The sequence below is a fragment of the Ochotona curzoniae genome, unplaced genomic scaffold, assembly GCF_017591425.1.
Source record: "Ochotona curzoniae isolate NIBS_2020 unplaced genomic scaffold, NIBS_Ocur_1.0 contig_2692, whole genome shotgun sequence".
NCBI lineage: Eukaryota > Metazoa > Chordata > Mammalia > Lagomorpha > Ochotonidae > Ochotona > Ochotona curzoniae.
Genome location: NW_024465556.1, coordinates 7,244,367 through 7,270,206, shown reverse-complemented (window position 1 = coordinate 7,270,206; position 25,840 = coordinate 7,244,367). Strand labels below are relative to the sequence as shown.

At 41.0% G+C, this 25,840-nt stretch overlaps 1 protein-coding gene and 1 long non-coding RNA gene across 3 annotated transcripts in view; both read right to left on the bottom strand.

Annotated features, from left to right (window-relative positions):
- Nucleotides 1-25,840, bottom strand: part of BICC1 (BicC family RNA binding protein 1) — a 260,579-nt gene that overhangs the window by 155,670 nt on the left and 79,069 nt on the right. For both annotated transcript variants that reach the window (XM_040975806.1, XM_040975807.1), the window contains exon 2: nt 21,358-21,404. In XM_040975806.1, coding sequence (XP_040831740.1) covers nt 21,358-21,404 — 47 coding nt within the window. The remainder of the gene's footprint in view (nt 1-21,357; nt 21,405-25,840) is intronic.
- Nucleotides 1,354-3,557, bottom strand: LOC121153336. The gene is made up of 2 exons (XR_005883386.1): nt 1,916-3,557; nt 1,354-1,854 (listed from the first exon to the last, which is right to left on the bottom strand). It is a non-coding gene; the product is annotated as an uncharacterized LOC121153336 (long non-coding RNA).

Here is a 25,840-nt window from a genome sequence, read left to right as displayed (position 1 = left end):
ACCATGGAAAGAAAATATAATTATATCCTTAATGGGCAAAATTTCTTAAATGGGTTGGTCTAAACACAAAGGCAAGCAACTACTTCTGAAAGCTGAAAATAATGCCTATTTAAGAAAGCTTTTCATCTATTCAAACTCAAATCTAACTGCGCACCCCAAAATTATTTGTTTTAAAACTTTTTTTAATTTGATGTGTCATCCATTTAATAATCCATTCCCCATTTACTTCTTTCATAAACATTATAATGAACAATTATTTTATTTGCTTTCTTCCTGGGATTTAGCATATACCCTTTAGTTGGCTCCACACTGGAATTGATCAGCATTGCACTCTCAAGGCCTGGCACAGCATCTAGAAGACACTAGGCAAGTTTCAGCCATCCAACAAATACGCATGGAGCACCTTTCTGTTCTGTGGCTGCAAAAGCCAGCTCAAGATTTGGCAAATACGTGTAAGCTGCATATATAAACATTTTTGATTGCAGGCATACAGGAGTTCACAAAATACAAGATGGTAAGTGCTTCACACCCTAACTGAACTTATGCTGCCTTAAGTTGTTACATGTAAGTAAGTCACAATACCAGTTACTGTATTTCATAATAGTCCTAACTCCATTACAGGTTAACACTGTGACAGACGAACTATATAATAACTTTAGTTTCTTCTTATATAACCAACATCTTCCAATATCCAGTAAGCGAAATCTGCAAGAAATAGTGTGACCAAACAGCACCCACTATGACATGAACTTTGTTCTTCTTCCAACTCATTTCTTTCTAAGTGTAGTATTTAACTTATTGAATAGTGCTTCCAATGCAAACTGAATGCAAAATAGAGTTGTCACATACTTGATGAAAATAATGATCTCTGTCCAAAATTTGGTTAATTGAATTTCAGAACAAGTCATGAACTCCTTGTTGCATGTGAAGTCTCATTTCTCAATACCACATCTGTACTTAAGATTAATTTGGATTACTTTTGATGACTGGGTCACACTTCCTTGGCACAAGTGCCACGGTACAGTGTGTTAAACAACCACCTGCATCACCAGTAGCACACAACAAAATGCCAGTTCAAGCTCACCTGCCTTGTTTCCAATCCAATTTTTAATTGATTTTTCAAAGTGGACCTTTTATTAAATTCTCTAATTACTTAGCAACAACACAACTGTTATTTTAACATTAGAGATGAATATGAAAACTTCTGGCTTACAGGTAACTCCACATATGCCATGCCAGTACTTCTGGAATGCCAGTTATTTCCTAGTAAGTCACTACTTCAAACCCACATTCACTTGCATGCTCACTTTTGCATGCATGTTTGCACACTCTGTTTCTCCATCTCCCTCTCCATTTCAAAAACAGCACGTTAGCTACAATTATATCTTTTCTCAGAATCGGCTCTTTCACTAAATGTTACTATGCCTGTCACTTTCATATTAGAAACCCCAAAATCATCCTTAATGATCTTGCATTCTTCATTCCGCTACATCCTATCACAGTCATTTCTATCTCCTGGTGTCTCTTCTCTTGTTGCTCACATGTTTTTCCAAGGCTGCCAGGCCTTCTGCAACGAACTGGTCAGGCACAGGTAGATTTTTCAGGTCTCCAAAGGACTTAGTCACCTGATACACCAAATTGTGGGTTATATTTCAGGAAACTACCTGTTGATCCCCTGCAAAGTACTTCCTACAGGCAACAACTGAAAGAATCTACAACCCTCATCAAGTCCTTTTAAACAACTAGCACAGGTCCTGCCTTCAAAGGGATGCAAAGTTTCTATAATAACAGTACAGGGCTCACATTCTACAAGCTAATGAGCCGTGGGTCATAGAAACAGGCTTTAACTGTTTACTGTATCTTGACAATAGGGATGCTGGACTCTCTGATAGTGCCCATGCCCGCTATGATGGACATTTGACTGTTTATGAAGAACTATACTATAGTAATGATATAGGGGAATTCAGTGACGGGGGAGGGGATTGGGAAGGAGGTAAGAGAAATCCAAAGGTTTATGGAACTGTATCATAAAAGGATAATAAAAAATAATAATAAATAAAATAGAGTAAATAAAATAAAAAAAAAGAGTAGCCTCTGAAAGATTCTCATTGCCTCAGGGCCAAAGACCACAAAGCCACAAACCAAAATAAAGCCTGTATAAGGAAGTAAGACAATGCAATTCAGAATGGCAATTTCTTGTGGCTAAGACATAAAATGTTCCTTCAGTCACAGAGAATTCACAGTCCCTAAAACAAACTTGAATTTTCTTGTTATGCCAGTATGCCAAGCAAAACAATTTCATTAAAAATCAAAATTTAATTCCTCCTGATAGTTCTTTATTGATAATAAACCTTACCCAGCCATAAGCATTACTCCCCAGCATTTTCCCAACTCATAACAAAGGAGTAACAGCATGTCTAACAATGACCAAGTGTCCTATTACATGAGAAAACAGAAAAACATCTCCACTGCGGAAAAGTTATTGTTTCTCTGTAATTCAAAAGATATGAATACATCTAGATGGGTTCAAAACCAACAAACACAATCTTTCTCCTAGATAACTACCAAAGGGGAAAAAAAAAGTTACACTCATTCAGACACACGTTATATTGCACTGGATTCAACCATTGCTTGGGATGTCCCCACCCCAAATTAAAGTGTCTGGGGTGAATCCCACCTCCACTTCTAATCCAGCTTCCTGCTAATGCACATTCTGGCAGACACTGGTAATGGCTGAAGTGCTCAGTTCCTCCTCTCTCATGGGAGAGCCCAGGCAGAGTTCACAGTTTCAGCCAACCTAGTCCCACAATTACAGGAGTTTAGAGAGAGAAAAGGCAGATGGAAATCTCCCTCTGTCTCATCCTGTCACTGCCACACAACTATAAATTGAGACAAAATCTCAAAAGTATTATTAAAGCCCATGCAGCTTTCCCCCAAACTACTATACACGCAGAAGCCATCCTGCTCACACAGCTGCCCTAAGCCCTCCCTCTACCTGGAAAACAGGCACACTGACACTGGAGAGTGTTCCCTGACAAATCAGAATTTGTTCAAGGGTTTGCTGTCTACAAAGCACTTCTGAGTACATTGTCCCAACTGTTTTTAATAGCAATTCTATGAACAATCATCCTTGGTTTGTGAGAGCACTGAAGCTCAGCAATCAAACCACATGCTCAAGATTTCACAGCTGGTGCCTGTGCAAGATTCAAGGTTGGATCACAGGGCCCTTAATTCAGTATGCTTTATAATACAGACATCCCTTATTTGCTTCATTTACTGATAGATTCAAAACAGAAGTACCCGGTGCATCAGAAAAGGGAAGGGAGGAGGAGGGAATCAAAATGTGTATAAAGGACTGCACATCCTCATCACCTCTGCAAACATTCAAATCTTAAAAACCTACTTCCACAGCCCAGATCAGACAACCATAAGAACTTCCAGGGTGTCTTCATATGTTGCATAGAGGTGCAAATGAGGGATAAGACATTTGTTACTGCTCTGATTGACTGGAGGTAGTGTTTAATTTTCCCATTAAAAGACAGAGCCTGGGCATGGCATGGTAGCCTAGCAGGTAAAGGCCTCGCCTTGCACACCTGGGATCCCATATGGCAGCCCTGCTTCCCATCCAGCTCCCGGTTCATGGCCTGGAAAAGCAGCTGAGGATGGCCCAAAGCCTTGGGACCCTGCATCTCCTTGTGGAAGACCCAGAAGAAATTCCTGGCTCTTAGCTTCAGATTATATCAGCTCCAGCCACTGTGGCCACTTGGAGAATGAATCAGAGGATGGAAGATCTTCCTCTCTCTCTCTTCCTTTTTGTATATCTGACTTAAGTAAAAATCCAATTTTTGTTTAAAAAAAAAAAAAGGACAAAGACCACATTAATTTCAGAAAGATGTGAACTGTCAGTACAAAAAAAAAATAATGGTTACGGACCAGCATGACAGCTTAGCGGCTAAATTCGTGCATTGCCAACTTCCAGGATCCCATTTGGGCACTGGTTTGTGTCCCTATTTCTCCTCTTCCCTTCCAGCTCCATGCCCCAGGACTGGGAAAGCAGAGGATGGCCCAAAGCCTTGGGACCCTGCACTCACATGGGAAACCCAAAAGAAGCTCCTGATTCCTGGCTTCAGATCATTTCAGCACCAGCTCTTGTAGCCACTTGGGGAGTGAACCAGCACAGAAGATCTTTCTGTCTCTCCTTTTCTGTGTAAATCTTTCTTTCCAATAAGAAAATGAAATAAATCTTTTAAAAATTAAGGTTAATGGGGCCTGGCGCAGTGGCGCAGTGGTTAAGGTCCTCGCCTTGCACGCCCGGGATCCCATATGGGCGCCGGTTCTAATCCCGGCAGCCCGCTTCCCTTCTAGCTCCCTGCTTGTGGCCTGGGAAAGCAGTCGAGGATGGCCCAAAGCTTTGGGACCCTGCACCCGCGCGGGAGACCCAGAAGAGGCTCCTGGCTTTGGATCGGCATAGTATCGGCCCGTTGTGCTCTCTTGGGGAGTGAATCATCGGATGGAAGATCTTCCTCTCTGTCTCTCCTCCTTGCTGTATATCTGCCTTTCCAATGAAAAAATAATAAAAAATAAATCTTTAAAAAAAAAATTAAGGTTAATGAAGTTTCCCTGTCCCCAGGTCATATGACTTGGATAAATTGCTTAAATTCCCTAGGTCTGGTTTTCCATATTTTTATGCTACATTAGGAAATCTCCAGGTCTTGGTTTTTAGTTTCAGTTTAGTTTATTTTTTAGCTGTTAGTTTTCTGATATTCCAATTCTGTAAAGTTACTTACTCCCAATCATATGCTCAGATTTCAAAATGCTGAGTCCCTCAACTACAGAATATAGAAAGAAGCTGAACTGCAGTAAGATGTCAACTCTAAAGAACAGAATCATGCAAGAAAATTCACTTTTTAGAAAAATAAAATACAATCAAAAAACAAAGCAATATAAGGTCTGGAAGCAAAACCTGTATAAGATGAGAACACGGGCTGGGTCAGTCCATAACTCCCCACAAAAAGGCAGGTAACGGGCAATATGACTACTGCAGGGGTCAGAGGTTACGGTGAGAAAAAAACGTACTACTCAGTGAGAAACTTTTACCTACAGTAATTAGACTTCAAGATGACCATCGTTTGCTGAAACTTGTGGTAAGATCCAAGGGGGGGATTGGTCGGAAGAGCAACAGCAGACTAAATTAAATACATATCAAAGGAAGATAGAGACTGTACTCAATGACCAACTCATAGGTTGACATTCAGCTGCACCTGGGAAGCAATGAAGAGTTGTCAAATTTTAAACAATGAGCAGGAATTTAAATGACAGCAGATGTCTTTTAAGAGAGATCCACGTTCCCTGAAATGATTTATATTCTCACTCTCATCATGAGGCTCACCAAAACACTATATAAGAAAGTCTCCATCAAACAATTGCATCATACCCAGTCCTAACACAGATCTTAATTAATGGAAATTCTGTAACTTGTAGTTTCTACCAAGAAAAAAAAATTTTCATTGCATGAAATTCCTAAGTGCTACGCATTACAGACTTCTGTAGCAAATTCATAAAACATAAATAACTAGCACACCAAAGACTGGCTAGCAGAAAAATACAGTATATGGAAAAATTTGTAAACTTATCTAACCATGGAACTTTTTCTTCATATGACACTTATTAGCAGCATAAAACCAGTGTTTCATAATATACTCTTCCTTGAAATGATACTGTGGAACATTCAGTTCTAAGAGAATAATGCTGCACAGAAAATTAAGTCCATCAGTACTACAAACACACATACAAAGACAATTCCTTTCCTTTTATCAGTAACAGAGACCAACAAAAAGGTAAAATTTCCCCTTGCATTTATTCATATACTACATCAATCTTGGCTATATATTACGTTACTTGATAAGCTTTCAGAAAAAAAAAAATTACTAGGTTTTATTTCCAAACAAATAAATCAGAATCTTTGGTGTAAGTGTGAATAGTTTCTTTCAGAGTGACAGAAAAGGAGTGAAAAATTTAAAAATGGAGATCTTTCACCCACTGGTTCACTCCCTCAAATGGCCACAACAAGCGGCACAGGTCCAAGCTGAAGCCAGAAAGTCCAGAATTCCATTCAGGTCCTTGACATTCAGGGCTCAAATACTTAAGCCATCAGTATTGCTTTTCTTTTCTTCTTTCTTTTTAAAGATTCATTTTTACTGGAAAGTCAGATTTTTAACACAGAGGAGAGACAAAGATCCTCCATCTGCTGGTTCATTCCCTAAGAGGCTGCAATAACCTGGAGCTGAGTCGATCCAAAGTCAAGAGCCCGGTGCCTGGAGCCTGGAGCCTTTTCTATGTCTCCCCCACTGGTGCAGGGTCCCAAGATTTTGGGCCATCCAAAGTTGGGAGCCAGGTACCTGGAGACTCTTCTCGGTCTCCCATACTGATGCAGGGTCCCAAGAATTTTGGGCCGTCCTAGACTGCTTTCCCAGGCCACAAACAGGGAGCTAGAAGGAAAGTAGAGCATCCGGGACACAAACCAGTGCCCATATGGGATCCTGGCACATGCAAGGCGAGGACTTTAGCCACTAGGTTACCACACCGGGTCCTGCTTTTAAGATTTATCTATTTACTTAAAAGGCAGAGAGGGAGGGAAAGGGAAAGAGAGAGGAGGGAGGCAAAGAGAGGAATGGAGACTAAAAGCAAAAGCAAGAGAAAGATCCTCCATCTGCTAGCCCACACCCTAAATGTCTGCAATGAGGTTCCTCCAGGTCTCTCATGTGTGTACAGGTCTCCAAGCATGTCCACTGCTTTCCCAGGCACAACAGGGAGCTGCATCAGAAGTGGAGCAGCTAAGACTCCAACCAGCACCTATATGAGATGACAGCGCCACAGACAGTGGCTTTAACCAACATGCCACAACACCAGCTCCTCTTCTGGGGTCTTTTCCTGGAGCATGTGCAGATAATTGGATTGGCAGTGCAGCAGCTGGGACACAAACCAGAGTTGCCATATGAGTTCCAGCACTGTTGGCAGAAGTGTTTAACCAGCTATGCCACAACACTAGCCTCAGGACATCATTAGACTTTAGGAATTCTTCAGAAATACTTCTACCAAGGGTTAAGATCAATGTTTTAAACTATTATCATTAAGAAAAAAACTTAATGCTAATTGAAGAAATGAGTAAAATGAACATGAATTCCATTTAGTAATTCAGCTTGAAAATCTACTCTTGAAAAAACTGTGGGTTGGCTGTATTTGTTCTGCATATGATTCCAAATTTCAAATAATTCTGGTCTTCTCTGAACTTATTCATCATTATACTGATGGTCCAATGCTAACACTGCATCAAATAGACAGCCAACAGTTTCTTTAGGGGAACTTTTAACTCCATGCAAATAGAACCAAAACTTCTATCGCTTGCCAAATTTGAATTCCTTGTATCTGTTTCGCAGAAATTGTAGTTTGATTTCCATAAAACATAACCAAGAGTATACTGTGATGCCAACATTTTCCATCGTTTCCTCGGAAAACAATTTTTTCAGTCAAATTATTGCAGAAGGTTCAGAACTTAGCTAAACATTGCTAAATATTTTATAGCTATCATTCTGAGCTTGGCAGGTTTATCCTTCAAAATGTAACATTTCGATGAATGATTAACAGTTAATTTCCCTAAGAACGCATTTATCATCTAGGAAAGGAGTAGGAAGAAAAAGGCAATGATAGATTACTAAGACCAGCACTAATAAAGAAGTCAAAACAACACCACAAGTTCTACTGCAAAGTGTTGGGTCATTTGAGCTATCAGATTTAATTCTCATCATACCTAAGCTGATACCAAACTATATGGTCCAGCAACTTAACGCCAGATTTAAGTCCTTCCACTCACCACTCACCTCTTCGAGTCACTTTAAAAACCTGTGCATCAATTCGCATAGAATAATTTAACGATTTGCATTGCTTTAAACTCACTTTTTAAATTACTTTTTTCATGATACAGTTCTGTAGGCTCTCAGATTTCCCCTCCTCCCGCTCCCTTTTCCCCACTGATTTCCTCTAAATTATTACAATAGTATAGTCCTTCACACACAGCCATTAAGTCCATCATTCTGCTATTCATTGTAGGTATAGATGATGGCAGAAAGTCCAACAGCCTATGGTCAAGAAATGTTTAACAGTTTCATTGGGATTCCATCTTTGATTCAGGAGTAGAGATATGTACTGTAATGGATCTTCACTTCTCAGTAAGCTAGTTTCCATTACACAGTTCTAGATAAATATATGTATATGTACATGTTTACCAATACATCTATTGGTCTTGAATTTTGTATGGAGGTTGCCTTCATACAATATCTATATCATAGAACATATGATATTTGTCCTTTGTGACTGGCTTATTTCGCTGAGCATAACCGTTATCTACTTGGAACCATTTTGTTGCAAATGGTAGAATTTAATTCTTTTTCACAGTTGAGTAGTGTTTTACGGAGTAGATACACCACAGTAAAACATAGGAAGCACTCTGTAAGATATGGACATCGGTAAAGACACCTTAAAAAGTCCCCAAAAGCACAAAGCCAAAATAAACAAATGGGACGGCATCAAACTAAGAAGCTTCTGTACAGCAAAGAAAATATCAACCAAGGGAAGAAGCAACCAATAGAATGGGAGAAAATCACTACACAACGACACATATACAACTGATACAGGACTAATATCCAGGATTTACAAACTCAACGACAGCAACAAATAATTCTGTGAAAAAAAGGGCAAAGGAAATGAATATTTTTTTCAAAACAAATTTAGAAGGCTAATAGACATATGAAAATAAGCTCACACTCTCTAGCTATCAGGGAGACACAAATAAAAATCAGTGAGATTCCACCCAACTTCAGTGTGACTGGCGTACATTCAGAACTCTACTAACAATATCTGCTGGCATGGTTGTGGAGAGAAAGGTATTCTACTTCACAGTTGCTGAGAGGGCAAGCTTGTGCAATCATATGGAAGTCAGTATGGAGACTTCTCATACAACTGAAAATGGATCTACCATATGGGCCAGCTATCCCACCTCGGGGAATATAATGTGTTTCCTGAGCCAGATGACAGAAAATAACAGTGCTCCAGAGTGCTCACCCTGCCTTCATGAAGAGCAGCGTTTGGACCTTTCTGCTGGAAATACGTCTCCAATCGATTTCCACGAGACATGTGGATTGCATAGCCACAGGTCTGGAAGATATCTTAACCAAATCAAAACCTGGCTCTGCTCTTCACAAAAATTTCACTCTTCTTCATCAACAAATGTTCTTTTTTTCCCATCTCTCTCAAAACTCTTCTCAAGTGCTGTCTCCTGAGGAACGCCTTCACTCATTCCCCAGGACAGACACAACTCCTTCTCCGCCAGGTCCTCGTGACTTACAAGTTCCCACCACAGGGGTGAGGCTGTGGTGGGGAAGAGGGTGAACTCTTCAAAATGAACACTACAACAAAATGCATGGATTTTGAAAAACTACACTAATAAATATGTTTTAACTTTTTAAATGAGTTTTCTCATACATGTCCCTCCTTTGGACTAAGACTCTCTTGGAACAGGAACCACAAAGCAGGGGGCCTCGTTTCTCTGCTGACCCCGTTACAGGTACAGTGTGATGCCCAGGGAGAGCAGGAAATGTCTCCTGAACGACATTTGCATCTCTACAGAGCCAGCACGTGAGCGCTCACTGCATCTCTCATAGACAGCCTTTGCCTTCACACTGTGAGCTCTTGCAAAGTCCAATGTGCCTCTTCTTTCTACTATTCCCACAGAATCCAAAAGCAAAAGAGAAACATTTTTGGATTCACAGACTACCATGTCACTCAGGGTAGTGTGAACATATCAGTGGGAAAGGATACTCAAATGAAAAAACACTTACCCATGTTCCTATTAAAAACTGAACTATACACTTGCTTCTAAGGCACCTGAACAGAAGCTGAGAGTCTACCAACCTATCCTATTGGGAAAGCAGCCAGCAGGAAGCTACCAAACAGCGCCTCCTACTGGTTTATGGGAGAAATCAGGCCTCTGCCATGGTAAACCCCACAAATGCTTATCAGAAAGATGCTCTCTTTAAGAAAACTACCAATTAATCAAGTTTAAAGTTTTCTTGTTCACAGGGAACTAAGTTTCTTGGTATCTCCAGAGTTAAACAGGTAGATGGAAGTAGAAATTGTCAACAAAACATAACAAAGAACTGACAATAAACTTAAAAAAAAATAAGAGGAAACACAGACGTTTGCATCCTTTGCCTATCTAAGGTTGTTTTCTTCTCTAGTTACAGGCCCTCCTGCCCCAGCTTAACAATTGAGAAGCAGAAAATCAGAGCAGATGTGGTAGCACATTTGGTTAAACCTCTGCATGGGAGGCCCCCATCCCACACCAGAGTACCTATGATGGAATCCCACCTCCACTTCTGACCCTACTACTCACATCCCCCCGCCCTGCCACCCATGTTCAAGATGCACACAGAATTCCTGGTTCCTAAAATGCACTGGCTCAAACATTCGGGGAGTAAATCTGCCACTGGAAGACCTAGAGCTCCATGCTCTGCCTCGATCTCCTCCTCCAGGTATGCTGCTCTATCTTTCAAGCAAATAGGAAGTAAATTCCCCTTTGAAAAGGCAGAAAATCTGATGACTTTGGGGTGGCAGAATACCAAAAAAAAAAAAAAATGTAGCCAACGTGGAGAAAAACTAGACTAACCTCTTAGATCATTTTGATGTCACATACGCATCACAATAAGCCAATGTAATTTCTCTTTGTACATTTAAAATGCCAGAAAACAGCTCCTTTTGTGAATGAATTTATACCCAAAGAATACAAATTTAAAACTTCATAAGAGACGATCTGGAACAAGCAACAACTGCTAAACGTGCAAAATGACACAGTCACATTCAGAATATTTGTTGCTTAAATTCAAAGCCCAAGGTTCTTTTTTTTTTTAAGATTTATTTTTATTATTTTTTCATTGGAAAGGCGGATATACAGAGGTTCTTAAGAGTCATAGTGTAACAATGCTATTCTTAATATTGCTTCGGGAGAACACTAAGTGTTAATACGCTGCCCTAATCTCTTTGTATGCTGGCTGGCTACAAACTTACACACACAAAGGTAATACTGACAAAAATGTTGATGTCAATGGCCAAGGAAAACACCCTATACATGAAACCACACACAAAAAATTTACAAAGTATAGCACTTGTTCTTTCCACCTAAGATGTTCATAGCAATGTCTCTATTATTCCTTAAATAATGCTACAAACTAACAAACACCTAGAATCAGAATATTTTTTAAGATTTATTTCAAAGTCAAGCTAACACACAGAGAGATCGATCTTCCACCCATTGGTTCACTTCCAAAATGGCCACAATACCATGGCTGGTCAGGACTAAGACAAAATCCAGGAATTCCACACTGGTGGCAGGAGCCCAATTACTTAAGCCATCATTTGCTGCCTTCCCAGGGAACTGGATCAGAAACAGAGCAGTCACATTTCCAACAAAACCAGAGAAGAGTTCATCACACCCTGCAGAGGAAACACTAGTGTTTTAAAACAAATTGCAGCACTGATGATATTCACATATGTTAAGTGACAGATTTGGAAGAAACATGTTTTGTATACAGAGCACAGCTGCTTTGAAAATATAAAATGTGGGCCCAGCACGATGGCGCACTGGTTAAGGTCCTCGCCTTGCATGCCCAGGATCCCATATAAGCGCCGGTTCTAATCCCGGCAGCCCGCTTCCCTTCCAGCTCCCTGCTTGCGGCCTGGGAAAGCAGTCAAGGACGGCCCAAAGCTTTGGGACCCTGCACACGTGTGGGAGACCCGGAAGAGGCTCCTGGCTTTGAATTGGCTCAGCTCCAGCCGTTGCAGCTGCCAGGGGAGTGAATCATTGGACAGAAGGTCTTCCTCTGTGTCTCTCCTTTCTATATATCCGCCTTTCCAATAAAAATAAAAAATAAATCTTTAAAAAAAAAGAAAATAGAAAATGTACATGAGCCATTGCCTAAGCAGTTCCATTACTGAAGCAACCACAAACTTTGTGAATGTGAGGGCACGGCTATTTGAAGGACAATTACACAATTACTGAAGTCCCTGAATGCCCCTTATTGTTTTAGTCCAGCTTTTGATGAGGAACCTGCTGACTTAATCAAGAACAGTGGCAAAGACCACAGGGAAACCTACAGATCAGAATTTGAGCAGCATCACCAGCTGTGCCCATTCAGGCCGGAGCTGCCTCTCACTGTTGTCCACCTGTTTCTTCATATTGGGCTCCACGTTCCCTCTGTGCATCAGCCTCCACTGCTTTCTTCCACTCGTGACTCCAGTTTTCCATGGCCAACCCCGTCATTCCTAGATTCCCCATCTCCCCAGCCCACACTGTGACCTTCTCCCTGTTTCATCTCACTGCAGTCTTCCTTTCCCACCTCACCTGAGACCAGCCTGAGTGAACTGAGTCTCTCCAGCCTGTCACTCAACTCAAGACCAGTGTCTTTAGGAGTGTTGGGACTAGGAATCTCATACTGCCTCATCCTCTGAGGCTGGAAGAGCTGGAGGCAGAGTCAGATGGTGTCAGGAGAGGTCTGTCCCTCTCGCTTTGCACCAGAAGGAGAGAAAGTATGCTCACACAGCTACAAAGTACCTACACTTGAAACAGTTTTTCAGAGACAAAGACATGGTAAAGCTTGAATTCTTCAAGGTAAAAATTCAAAAGCAATATATGTCAGCAAATAAAACTGAAACACTAAGCACAGAAAGAAAATGCTATTCTTTGGGGCTGGTGGTCTGGCACAGTAGGTATTAGCTGGTTTTGTGCCCTGGCTGCTCCCTGCCCCCTGCTTGTCTCCTGAGAGAGCAGCCCAAGGCTGTGGGTTCCTGCTACCCATTAGGGAAACCAGGAAGATACTTCTGGCTACCAGCTTCAGATCAGCTCAGTTCAGGCTATTGTGGCCTTTTGGAGAGTGAAGCCACAGAGGGAAGATCTCTCTCTTTCTCTCCATAAACCCACCTTTCAAAGCAATTCTTCTTTAAATTGGTGAGAAGTTGGGGATGGGGGGGAAGGGGCCCTTGGGCTCACCTGTTTGGTGGATGCCAGGTCCATGAGCCCTGGGGACAGGAGGTCTGGCAAGGTTTGTGTCACCTGGCCCAGGCCCTTGGATCCACTTCTGCAGAGGCTGCCAGGTCTGTGAATCCCAGTGCTGGGGGTATCCAGAGGGACCCAAGATTTCCTGGTCTGAGTTCTTGGGACTGCCTGAAGGCTTGTTCTCCCCCATGGTGGAGATGGAGCAGTTGATGGCATGTCCAGATACACATGGAAAATATGGCAGCCTATCAGAGCCTGCAGAAGACATCTGGTGCCATGGCAGAGGAAGAACAGAACAAACTGGACAACTATCCCAGCCAAACAATGACAGCAAAAAATCGGAGCAAACGGAGACTCTAAGGTCAATTGTGTTAGCCAGTGGACCTTGGAAGGGTTCTGTCATCCATCAATCAGCAAAATACATTTCAGAACTATCAAATCCACTTGGGCAGAACCCTCAGAGCACACTCCACATTGGGACCCTGAGTTTGATATCAGATGGCCACTCCCCAATCCCAGGTACTGGGGCTGTTGGGGAGGCTGGGAACCAAGACTAAGGGCAGACATGACTAGACAGAGTGGCACCCTCCAGCACATGCGTGGACTGGAGAGTGGGACTGGTTGGGCTGAACCAGGCTTTAATTCCATTGATATATATAAGAGCTGAAAGGTATGTGGGACAGACTGGACCAGTCTGCTGCACACTGTGGAACCAAAGTACAGCAACCAAAGCAGGGGGCAGGCTGGTGGGGGTTATTGCAGGTGACTCTGACGATGCTGCAGCTTCCACTGACAAACTGGTTTGTGTGAGGGTTGAGTGTGTGGTGGGGAGCATCGGGCTGGGCAAAACCCATCAGTTTGGGTAAAAGACAGGGCTGGAAACAGAACTGACCCAAAAATTGCAACTACCAGCATATCCATAGGCTGACCAGGGCAACAGACTGGACCCTGTATTGGTGAGCACATGCAAGAATCAGATCTGGGATCACCTCAGATGAAATTTCTTTGGGGATCCCCCCAACTGAACTGCTGAACCCCAACTGAACTCAGAACCCCAATCATAGAGAGAATTGCAGGTTCCATGGTCTGACAGTGGAATACATGTGTCTTAGCTGGGCCTCCTCAGTTGCTTAGATGGAGCAGTAGACAGCATATCCAGATGCACATGGGAGATATTGCAGTACATTGGAGTCTGCAGAGGACATCTGGTACAATAAGAGAGGATGGAGAACAGAACAAATTAATCAAATACCCCCACCAAGTGTTGGCAGTGAATACCTGGGCAAACGGAGACTCTAACGTGGACTATGTCAACCAGTGGATTCTGAAGATATTTCATTGTGCTTGGAGTGATGAGATTGGCAGTAACTCAGAACTGTTGAACTATCAACACCTCTTGAGCAGGACCCTCAAAGCATGCCCCACTTCGGGGACCCTGGGTTGGTTTCAGGTGGCTGTTCTCCATCCCAGGGTACAGAGGCATTTGGGAGGCTGGGTGTGCCTTTTCCTCTTGTCTCTCCCCTTCCCCCAGATACAGAAAGGAAAAAAAGAGAATGTGGCAATAATGATCTCCCCCATCTTCCTGCAGCCCTTGACTCTTTTTTTTTTCTTACTTAGTTGATTAGGGCACAAAGGGAGCCCTTGACACTTATCACCCTAATCAACTAGGTAAAAATCATTAAAAAATATTTTTCAAACTTCATTTTCAGTGTTTTAATTATATGCATAAAGTCACAGTAGTGGAAAAAGCATATTTATGAGGCAGAAGTTAATTACATCTATATTTAATTAGAACATTTCTGTAACTAAAGAAAATGATTAATTCAACATGAACCAAATAATGGCTATTAGAGAAAGTAGGAGCAATTTTACCATTTCAGCCTCCCACTCCACCCTCTCACATGATGATTTAAGGAATCTCCATCTAAGACTATTTAAGGTACTCCTGTGAGGTACAGCTGAGCTAGATTCCTCCCAGCAGTATTCCCCAGAAGTCAACTTTGCTAAAATCTAGTCTCAAAAGATCAAAAAGTAATCTGTTGATTAAAGATAAAAATATAGCACATAAGCCACCCAAAAGCAATTCACTTTTGTTATTCTTTTACCCCTTTGAATAAGTCATCATTTATACATTAATTTTCCAAATAACTACTCAACATACAACAGGAGTTTCAATATTCCCACATTTAAAACACATGATGCATACCCTAGGGAGAAATACTGTACATAATCCAATGCATAAAAAACTTGGCTTTCATTGATTTTGATGCTGACTGGATTTATCTTCTCTAGCCACTGGGATTACAGATCCCTAAAGCATTTCACTTTGATGAGTCACATTTGAAATACAATCATTGTCTCCCTCCCTATCTAAAATACTATAACACATTTTTTCCTATACGACATGACCATATTCATTCCACAAAAAGAAATGGACTAAAACCAATCATAGCAAGCAGCAAATGAGTTTTGATCAAATACCCAAGGAATCATCAAGAACCTGGAAGGTCATTTGCATGTGATTCAAGTAGTTTGCTTTCAGTAGGCGAGCCCCAGGGAGAAAATTGATAAAGTGGCATCCATTCCCCACTTTCGTAAGTATTGCTGGAGCCAAAAGGATAACAAAACCATAAGTAAAGAAGAACTCCGCAACTTTAACACAGAAAAACATTTGGAATATACCCAACAAAACAGCTTAACTTGTAATCCCATCTACTAATCAGAGAACATTTGAAATAATTTTTTAAATTTTTTAATATAGTAAAAAGGGGATAAAGGAAGTATGAACTATTCTCTTTCGGTTTTATACACCATTTCACTCTTTCTGAAAGACAATTATAAATATTCTAGACAAAGTAGAAATAATTTGCAATATGAAAAAAAAAGATTACACGACTAAAGTTGAAATCTTTAGATCAGATTGAATGTCAAAATGCAATAACGGGCCAGTCCAATGGCTCAACTGGTTAATCCTCCATCTCCAAGCACAGTAATCCATATGGGTGCTGGTTCATGTCCAGGCTGCTCTATTTCCAACCCAGCTCCCTGCTGTGACCTGAGAAAACAGTGAAGGATGACCTAAGGCCTTGGTACACTACATCCACACAGGACATCCAGACAAAGCTGCCGGCTCCTGGCTCCATATCAGCTCAACTCTAGTCACTGCAACCATTTGGAGATTGAACCAATGGATGGAAGAACTTCCTCTCTCCTTTGCTTTGTAAATCTGCCTTTCCAATGTAAATAAAAGCTTTTAAAAATATAATTTTAAAAAATGTAATAAATACCATTTATAGTGTAAATACTTCTGTAAATTACATGTTTACTGATTATCATTTCCTCCATCAAAAGATGCTACAGCTTAAACTGTATTCTCAAATAATTTCTTGCCTGAAATTCTAACCCGATACCTCAGAATTAAATCTTACTTGCAAAGAGTCACTGCAGATGGAATAAGTCAATGAAGCACATCAGAGAAGAGTGACCCCGTAGCCCACTACGACTGCTGTTCTTATCAAAGGAAAAAATCTGGACACAAAGATGCCCAAGGAGATAATGGCAGAGATGAGGGTGCTGCTTCTGTAAGCCCAGCAACTCCAAGGATCACAAACCAAAAAACATGGGATGGATTCTTACAGGCCTCAGACGGAATCAGCCATGGAGATAACTTCACCTTTGGGCCATCAGCCTCCAGCACCATGATGTAACAAGTGTTTCATGGTTAAGCCTGCCAGTTGTGGTATGACAAATCCAACTGACTGAAAATGTATCAGACACACATACACACACACACTCATCACATGTTGGCTACACTTTTTCTTATTAATATGACTTTAGTGGATAATAGTTACAATGTCACTTTTTTCTCTACCCTTACCAGACCCTCATTACTGAAATTGGGAGAGGCCCTACAATGAAGCTTTCTCCAATGAAATATGAGTGGATATGATACATACCACACCCAAGACTGGTCTACACAACATGGTATACCTCTCTTTTTTAAGATTTATTTTTTTTTATTATTTTTTCATTGGAAAGGCGGATATACAGAGAGGAGAGACAGATCTTCCGTCCGATGATTCACTCCCCAAGTGAGCGCAACGGGCCGATACTATGCCGATCCAAAGCCAGGAGCCTCTTCTGGGTCTCCCACGCGGGTGCAGGTTCCCGAAGCTTTGGGCCATCCTCGACTGCTTTCCCGGGCCACAGGCAGGGAGCTGGAAGGGAAGCGGGGCTGCCAGGACAGAACCGGCGCCCCTATGGGATCCCGGGCGTGCAAGGCGAGGACCTTAACCACTTGCGCCACCACGCCGGGCCCATGGTATACCTCTCTTTAAGATTTCATCAGCTCAGCTTTGGTTCATCTACTCCATGGAATACTACTCAGCTATTAAAAAAAACAAAATGCAGTTCTTTGTGTCTAAATGGGCACAACTGGAAACTATAATGCTAAGGGAAATGAGCGAATCCCAAAAGATTAGATACCACATGTTTGCCTTGATTTAACCTGTAATTTTTTGTTTGGTTGTTTGTTATTTTTTTGAACCTGTCATTGATACTGTCTCAACCCAGATGTTTTGAAGAATGGAACTTGCATTATTTTTAACATATTGTTTACCCAATACTATGTCAATTAATTCCATAATGTTGTATATTGATACTGAGACCTTGTTGGGGCTTTTAACTGACCGGATCTTTACTCTGTTAGACCTATCTTCAGACCATAGAAGGTCTCCCCAAGAGGCCACTGAACTTATCTGGACAATAAGATGCTGAACTTTATGCTAGGCATGTGTTTGCAAGCAATGAATCTCAACTGAACTTGAACTATGGTTATGCAACAAGGTGGAGGAATCCACCATGGGGGGAGGGGTATGGGAGGGGTGGGGGGAATCCCCAGCGCCTATAAAACTGTACTACATAATACAATGTAAGCAACAATAAATTAAAAAAAAAAAAAAAAGATTTCATCAGCTCACAAACGGAGTTGGCAATGACTTCGTGAAGACGAAGCCCATACCATAAGGAACAGCCAAGGTAGGTGTTAGAATCTAGGTATCTGACAGCCTAGAACAAAGTTACTCACAAGATAGAATATACTCATTGAAAGGAGAAATGAGTAAAACAAAGACAGTTCTTTAACCTATAATATTGCCAGTTCGCTTTCTCTTATATGAAAGCTTCCATGGCTCATTTCCTTAATACAGTGACAGGTAAACAAAACATTTCAAATTCATGTAGTGAATCTGTATGTAGAAAACTGGGTAAGATCTGTGGACTAAACAGTAACTCTGACCATATAAAGGATGTGCTAGCATACAGTTAACTAAGCATCTAGTGTGATACTTTCAAATCTGAGACATCATAGTTGACATTCTTAATATCTGTTAAACTGTAGATTAAATTGGAAAAATTAAAGTTCTGATTGTGGAAGGTTTTTTTTTTTCTTCGTTCAAAGGCTTTGATGAAAATGATCACTAATTACAGTTAGTATAATTTAATTAGTAAACTCACACTGTGACTTCACATGTATTTGCAAGGTATAAAGAAAGGTAACATACAAGGATACCTTCCGAAGTTCACAGAAATAGAATTAAAAGTTACATTTTGGTTCAAAAGAAAACTTGAAAATCAAAAAGTCTATTCATAATGTACCTTTCCCATGAATTGAACTGTTCTCATAAAACGCTCACGTATCTCTCGCCATCATTCCTTATGTCTTTCTTTCTCTCTCCACCCTCTGAAATATTTTTTTTCCACAAGCTTACAATCCTTTTCCAATCCTCAGCTCATGAAAAACCACTACGAGCTGCATTAAGTTATCCTCCCAGATTTAGCAAATGTTACTAAGTAATCAAAAGTGTCGAGTTTTCAACTCTGGGATACACTAAAACCAAAAATCATTCCAACAGTAGGTATACAGATCCCTCACACTTGTTTTACTTTGGGAGGAAAAAAAGTATTGTTTTGAAGATGCTAGTAGGCAGCCATGTGTCCCACTGCTCATCTTAAACATTTCCCAATGTGTAATGTGACCAGGCAGAAGCTTACATAGAGAGCTACTCAGTACTCAACCATTATCCTCCACTCCTATGTGATCAAAACACCAAAAATTACTATCCTGGAGTTTGGGATTTTTACCTCTTGTTAAGCTACAAGTCTTTCCTAAATGCTACAGACACCACCAATAAGGCAGTTTCTACTGAGTCCAAGAAGAAAAGGAGGAAATGAACACTATACAGGTAGCTTTCAGAGCCCTCGACCAGCGACCAAGAATGCAATGTAGACTCCAACTCATCGTCTGTCGGATGCACATGTGCTTCAAGATCTGCACATGTGTTATCACTTAAATTGCTGGAATGTATACAGGATTCCATAAAGAGATACATATTAGCAAATCTCATAAGAATAGAAGTCCTTTATTAGCACGCAACTGTATTTTTATTCTGCTTTTAAACTGTCTGAATCATACAAAGCTGACCAGTCTGATTTTTTACTGTGTGAGTCTACATAAAAACAAAAAACCAAAGAAGCCTTCCATAGGCAGCATGTACTTATATCACATAGCTCTCCCCAACCCCCAAGGAAAAGCTACAGTTTCTGTTTATCTTCTCTTTTCTCACCCATGCTGGAAAACCTGCCAGATAAAGGCAGAGCACTCTTAATGTACTAAGCAAGAGCCGGATATAAGACAACGCCAAGTCAAAGCTTCAGCCACGGCACATCAACCTCAGTTAAAGCAGAGTAGAAAACTGGTGGTCCAGTTCACTCTGTTTGGCAGGCACCATTTTTGTATGTTTTCTTAATTAAAATCCACTTAGGAAAAAATCACCCCCCGGACAATAAAGTCACTTCATCGTATACTAATGTATCTCATTCCTCACTCAATCTTCCTATCTATAAGCCAACCAAATGTTTGAGGTGATAATTCCTATCTGAACCCTCTTTACCCAGAATGCAACTCTAACCTAGTCCAGACAAACTCTTCATATAGCTGACACTTAACTCTCCTAAAAAAATCTCAAGATGTACATTCTAATCAGGGGCTTAATCCTCTCCTGGTACCTACTTTTGCAAACATATCACCAGACATTCACATTTCCTATGGGGCATGGACTAAACCTGGCTCCTTCTGGTCTCTGCAATGCATAAGCCTAGAGCAGGTTGTGATTAAATATTTCAAATTAACAAAACAACAATCTAACTGTCAGCCCCAAAACACTTGTTTCTCATATTCTTGGAAGGAAATGTAGATTAATAAAATTGACAGAAGAGCAGATCAAGAGTATGAAGACATAAGACAAAGAGGAAGGCAAGAGTATGAAGAGGCTTGGAAAGGTCATCTTTGGCTCCACACAGGTATGTCCAAATGCTTAACGGTATGTCCAATCCATTCTCCCTCCACAGCAACTGCTGGATCCCAACATCAGGATACAAATACAATAAACCCAACTGAACAAAAGAAAATGAACTCATATCAGTCTCTCTGGAAGGATGGATATCTTCCCTTGTTAGAAATACTTATGAGAAATGAATCTGACCAAACTTCATCCAGTTTATATTCTCACCCCTCAATCAGCTCCAGCTGCTGACTCCCTTTACTATGGGTCACTGGCCTCAGTAGGTTAGAACTTTCAGACAACAAGGGGGGAAAGAGCATGGTTGTCATTTATGAGCAAGTATATCTAAGGGGATTTTCCTGTCCATAGTCATGCTTACAGAAAATGAAGGCCTTTCCCCTTTACCTCCAGGTCAGGCAAATGTTAGAAGTAGGGAAAAAAATGATTAACAGTAAGAGAAGAGTCAGTGGCCAATCATTGCCTCCTTTTCTTTAAACAGGAGCTTCTTTCGATTTGTACCCATAACAGGCTTCCTTACAATGCATCAGTACTGTAGGTAGGGCCCTGAGCAGGCACATTGAGTATTTCCGACAAACAGAGCAAAACCTATTCTGCTTCACATGAAAGTGCAGTCCTCAGAAGCTTCTAGTGTAGCTGCTGAGTCAGCCATATCACTTGCTTATCTCAAGCCAAGAGTAAAAACCAACTTACCTGGGCCCGGCAGTATGGCCTAGCGGCTAAAGTCCTTGCCTTGCAACTGCCAGGATCCATATGGGCGCAGGTTCTAATCCTGGCAGCCCTGCTTCCCGTCCAGCTCCCTGCTCACTGTATGGAAGATCTTCCTCTCTTACTCTCCTCCTCTCTGTATATCAGACTTTGCAATAAAAATAAATCTTTAAAAAAAAAAAAACTTACCTTCTGAAAAAAGTCTTCCCCACTTCTGCCCTTTCCTTCAGCAGCAGCTGTAAATAAAAACGTAAACATTTAAAACAGTCTGATTTTTCAATATGTCTTCAAAAAACTCTTTAGTACCAGGCACCAGAATACCAAGGTGCAGAGCCACCCTCCCAGCTCTCTCACAGTGGTGAGCCTGCCACTGCATCACTACAGGGAAGCAAGGCCGTTCCGGAAGGAAACACCACCCCGCTCAACTACATAGCTTTAGATTATATTATACCCCTTGGAAAAGCTCACAGATCTCCGAATACTGAGACAAACATCTCACCTTCCAGTCTTCAGGAATTGTGTGAACACATCTAACCACCCAAGTAAACCACAGTAGGGCCCCAAATGCTTCCTTTGTGTCTGTAATCAATGCAAGGCACAAGGCTGCCTGTTTACCATCAGCTCATCTAACCCAGTCTTCTTCTGTGTTGCTTTAGTTTTGCTCTTTATGATGACTATAAAACCTACTTGGATTTCAGGAGGTATCATACACTGCCTGAACTCATTCCTTATTCACATGTGCAGAGAAAGAAAACAACCTAAGAATTAAACATATCAATGAAGATCACAGCCAACAAAGTCCATATGAAATTAATTGCAAGTTAATGAAGCACAGCATTATTTATTTATATCTAAATGATTGTTACAATCTCATCTCTGTCTAGATTCAAAACTCTTGTGATTATGAACATTTATGATTCGTTTGTGGCAAGGGGTGGATAATTTGACTAAAAGGAGAAAGAGCAAAGAGACAATAGTATATTGCTTGCAGTGACTTCAAATCGCATCTTCCAGGAGGAAAAGACCACATGAAATTCTGATTCAGGTTTAGGGTGGAACAGATGTTAACTAGAGGCACCCTCCCAGCCAGGACAGAAGAAACTGCCTCAACAGTCTCCAACACCATGGGAACCAAACGCCTGTTAGGCAATGCTGCAGCAGGGGTGAGAAGTCTGGAATATACAGTGTGTGGAGTGAGGGTGTGCTTCCACTGCTGAAATGTTTAAATACCCAACAAGTGGGATGCATCAATCACTGAACAATTAGAGCAGATACCTGGCACAGGGGTTACTACTTGAAGACCTCTGCATCTCACATCAGAGAGCCTGTGCTGGGAATTTCAGCTTCCTGCTAATGTACATCCCGAGTGACGGTGGGTGATGAGTCCGCACTTGTTTCCCTACCAGCCACAGGGGAAGCAGCACATGCTCGTGTGTTCTCTCTGTCCTGTGTGATAGTCTCCTGGCTAAATTCTCGCCTTACATGTGTTGGGATCCGGTATGGATGCCAGTTCACGTTCCGGCTGCTCCATTTCCCATCCATTTCTCATTTAGCAAATTTTGAAAAATGCCTACTGTCACTTTAGCATTCAGTTACACAGAAGATTAAAGACACAAAGAACCTCTGTCCTCAAAGTAGTAATGAGTATTTAAATGTAAATAATCTTCCACCAACTTAAAGCTCATTGTTAAGCATAACTCATCTTCTACCATGCTACAGAAATGCTTAACTTTTTAAATCAAAAAGATCGTCATCTAAAGAGCACAAAATATATTTCTGGGTGACCTTAAAGATACCTTGAGAAACATGAAAATGAGAGTTAAAAACAATAAAGAACTGTATTCTAATGTACATTACAGAAGAATGACCCACCTCTCCCTCAAGACAAAACGCATTCATGTCCTGGTAACAACATAAGACAAAAGGGATTTGAGAGGAATAATTAAAGAGCTGGTAATAGGAGGGCTTTCTTGAGTTATCCATAGGCCCAATGTAATCACATCTTTGTAAGAAGGAAGCAGTAAGGTCAGGCAGGTGGAGTGAGTGACAAGGGATGGAGAAGGAGAAGAGAGGATATGACAACCAAAGCAAACAGCACAGATGAGATTTGAAGACACTTTACTATTAGCTTTGAATAGGAAGCAAACAAGCTAGTCAAGGAACAGGGGTGTCTGCACAAACTCCAAGAGTCCAAGAAATGGATAAGCCTCTGCAGCCTGGGTGGGTGGGGATGGGGCTGGAGGTGGGACAATGTTGTGGAGATCGCCCTACTGATACCCGGATTCCAGCCTAGGGGAACTCTTCTCAGGCCTCCAGCAATCCTTTACAGCGGCAAAAGCAAAACAGTCCCTAACGTAAACATCATTCTCACTTCACTTTCTGCACAAATTCTACAACAGCCACATGAATTGAGCATAACAATGTGGGCCATTTGACCCATGCCTTTACAGAAAGATTTTTTGTTTACAAAAGGAAATTTTCATTAGCTTGGCAATACATCAGTTTTAAAGCTTTCTAAAAATAGAAATGCTGATATAAATTGGCAGATACGGCAAGATAACAAGTCAGTGTCCAGATATAATGTCACAAATCAAACAACTTGGTGATGTCTCAACTAAGCCAGCTCTCAGGCTCTTTGTCTAGGGCTAACAGTATTTACAACGGGCTTTCCTCAATGACACAAAAAGTCATTTAGCAATAAAAGTAGCAGAAAATGACATGGAAATGTGAACGCATTATAGTGATATAATTTCCCTAGAAAGTAAATGCTCAAAAGCAGATATTATCAAAGATTCATCAAGCAAAGCAGATAATCATTACTTTTCCCAGAGGCAAGTCCTTCACAGCTTGAAATTAATCAGAAGAAATGCCCCTTTGACTCAAGTCCAAACAGACTATAAACAGAATGTTTAGAACACCCCTTCAATCCCTACATGAATAAAGGAGAAACTTCCTCAGTTGAACCAAACTCTGTATTTACTGTACTACACACACACACACACACACACACACACACACACACACAAACTACACCTACAGCAAACTTTTAAGAAACAGAAGATAGGAAGCCAGAAATGGCATATTTACTGACAACAAAAATATATGGCCTTATTCAAAGTGTTTACATACATTCGTCATCCCATACCCAAGGAGAATATGTACTATTGATATGCTGGACAAAATGATGATTCATTTCCTAGGGATTTTACCTTTCTACTCAAAACAGCATTTGGGGATAAATTTGGCACAGTGGTTAGGATGCTATTTTGAATATAGAAGGGTATGAGTTCCAGTCCCAGCTCTACTTCTAATTCTAGCTTCTTGTTGATGTGCAGTTTGGCAGGTGATGATGGCCCAGGCACCGGAATCCCTGGACCCACATGGGAAACTCTGCAGTGGGCACCTGGCAAGTAAATTAACAAACAGAAAATCTCTAGATCTCTGCCTTTCAAATATTCTTTAATATTGCAAAAAATACTATGTGACTTCTTAAATTTTATTGCTCAAATTTTCCATGTAGTATATTCTGACCACAACTGAATGCAGATAAATAAAACCATGGTAAGTGAACCAAAGAACAAACAGGAACAAGCTGCAACTCGGAGTCCACTTCTCCCTGACTATGGTGTGTCCATTTCCTAAGCTTGGAAGCATCTGGTCAATGGTCCTGGGTAGGTTCTTCTTGAGATCATTTTGTCAGTTGAAAGGTATGGTGAGTGTCAGCTGCTGGCACTTCTTAGGGAACATCTTCATCACATTCCCAAGTTGCTGGGTCTTCCCAGCAGGATTTTACTTGTGCCAAAGAAGCTAAGATGCCAAGGCCACAAAAGCCAAAGAAGGCAGGGAAGTAATTCAAATCTTCTCTTACCGTATGTCAACATTTGAGACTAATTCTCACTTACTCTAAAATTCTTCCTTATCAAAATATAAACTCTTCAAAAGTGAGAAACAGGGTAGGGAGAAATCAATGCAGAAGATTTCTTTCTTAATGTCTATGCAGGCATTGAAAATGTTCATTTCACAAATCCACAAAGGAACATTAAATTCACTCCTCCAATCCACAAATATTTAGGTCTTATGCCCATGAATTGAAATAGGCAAGGTACCAGACTCATCCAACTCATAGCTCTGAAGCAAACAATACCTAAAGCCACCCAACTAGTAAAAGCCAAAATTAAAATTTAGTTCTACTGATAACTTTCCCAGGTGGCGTATCAGTCACAACCTTTTCCAAATTAAAGTTATTATAAATATAACATAGCTAACCTGGTTGTGAACAAAGTACTAAAAACGTGGACATATTGCTCTTAACCCCAGACTGCAGGTGGAGAGCTATCACCAGACCTGAAAAGTAAAGGGATCCTCTAGGGAGACCACTTGGGTGTGAGGGTGCAAGAAAAAACTACTAAGTATTTCAATAGACTGACTCTAATGACTTCTTTTGCATTATGTTTGGAAGGCGGAAAGGTGCCTGTGGAATGAGCCAACTCGGGCTTCACGTCCTGGCACCCCGTGACTTCTGCAGTTTGACTATGTTCCGTGTAAAACGATTCTCTTAAGCCTCACAATCTTGCACACTGTTATTGCCTCATCGCTTCACTCTACAATAAGACGAACACACACGTGATGATTTTGCAGGATTTTTAAGCTGTCTACAATATGATCGCTCTCT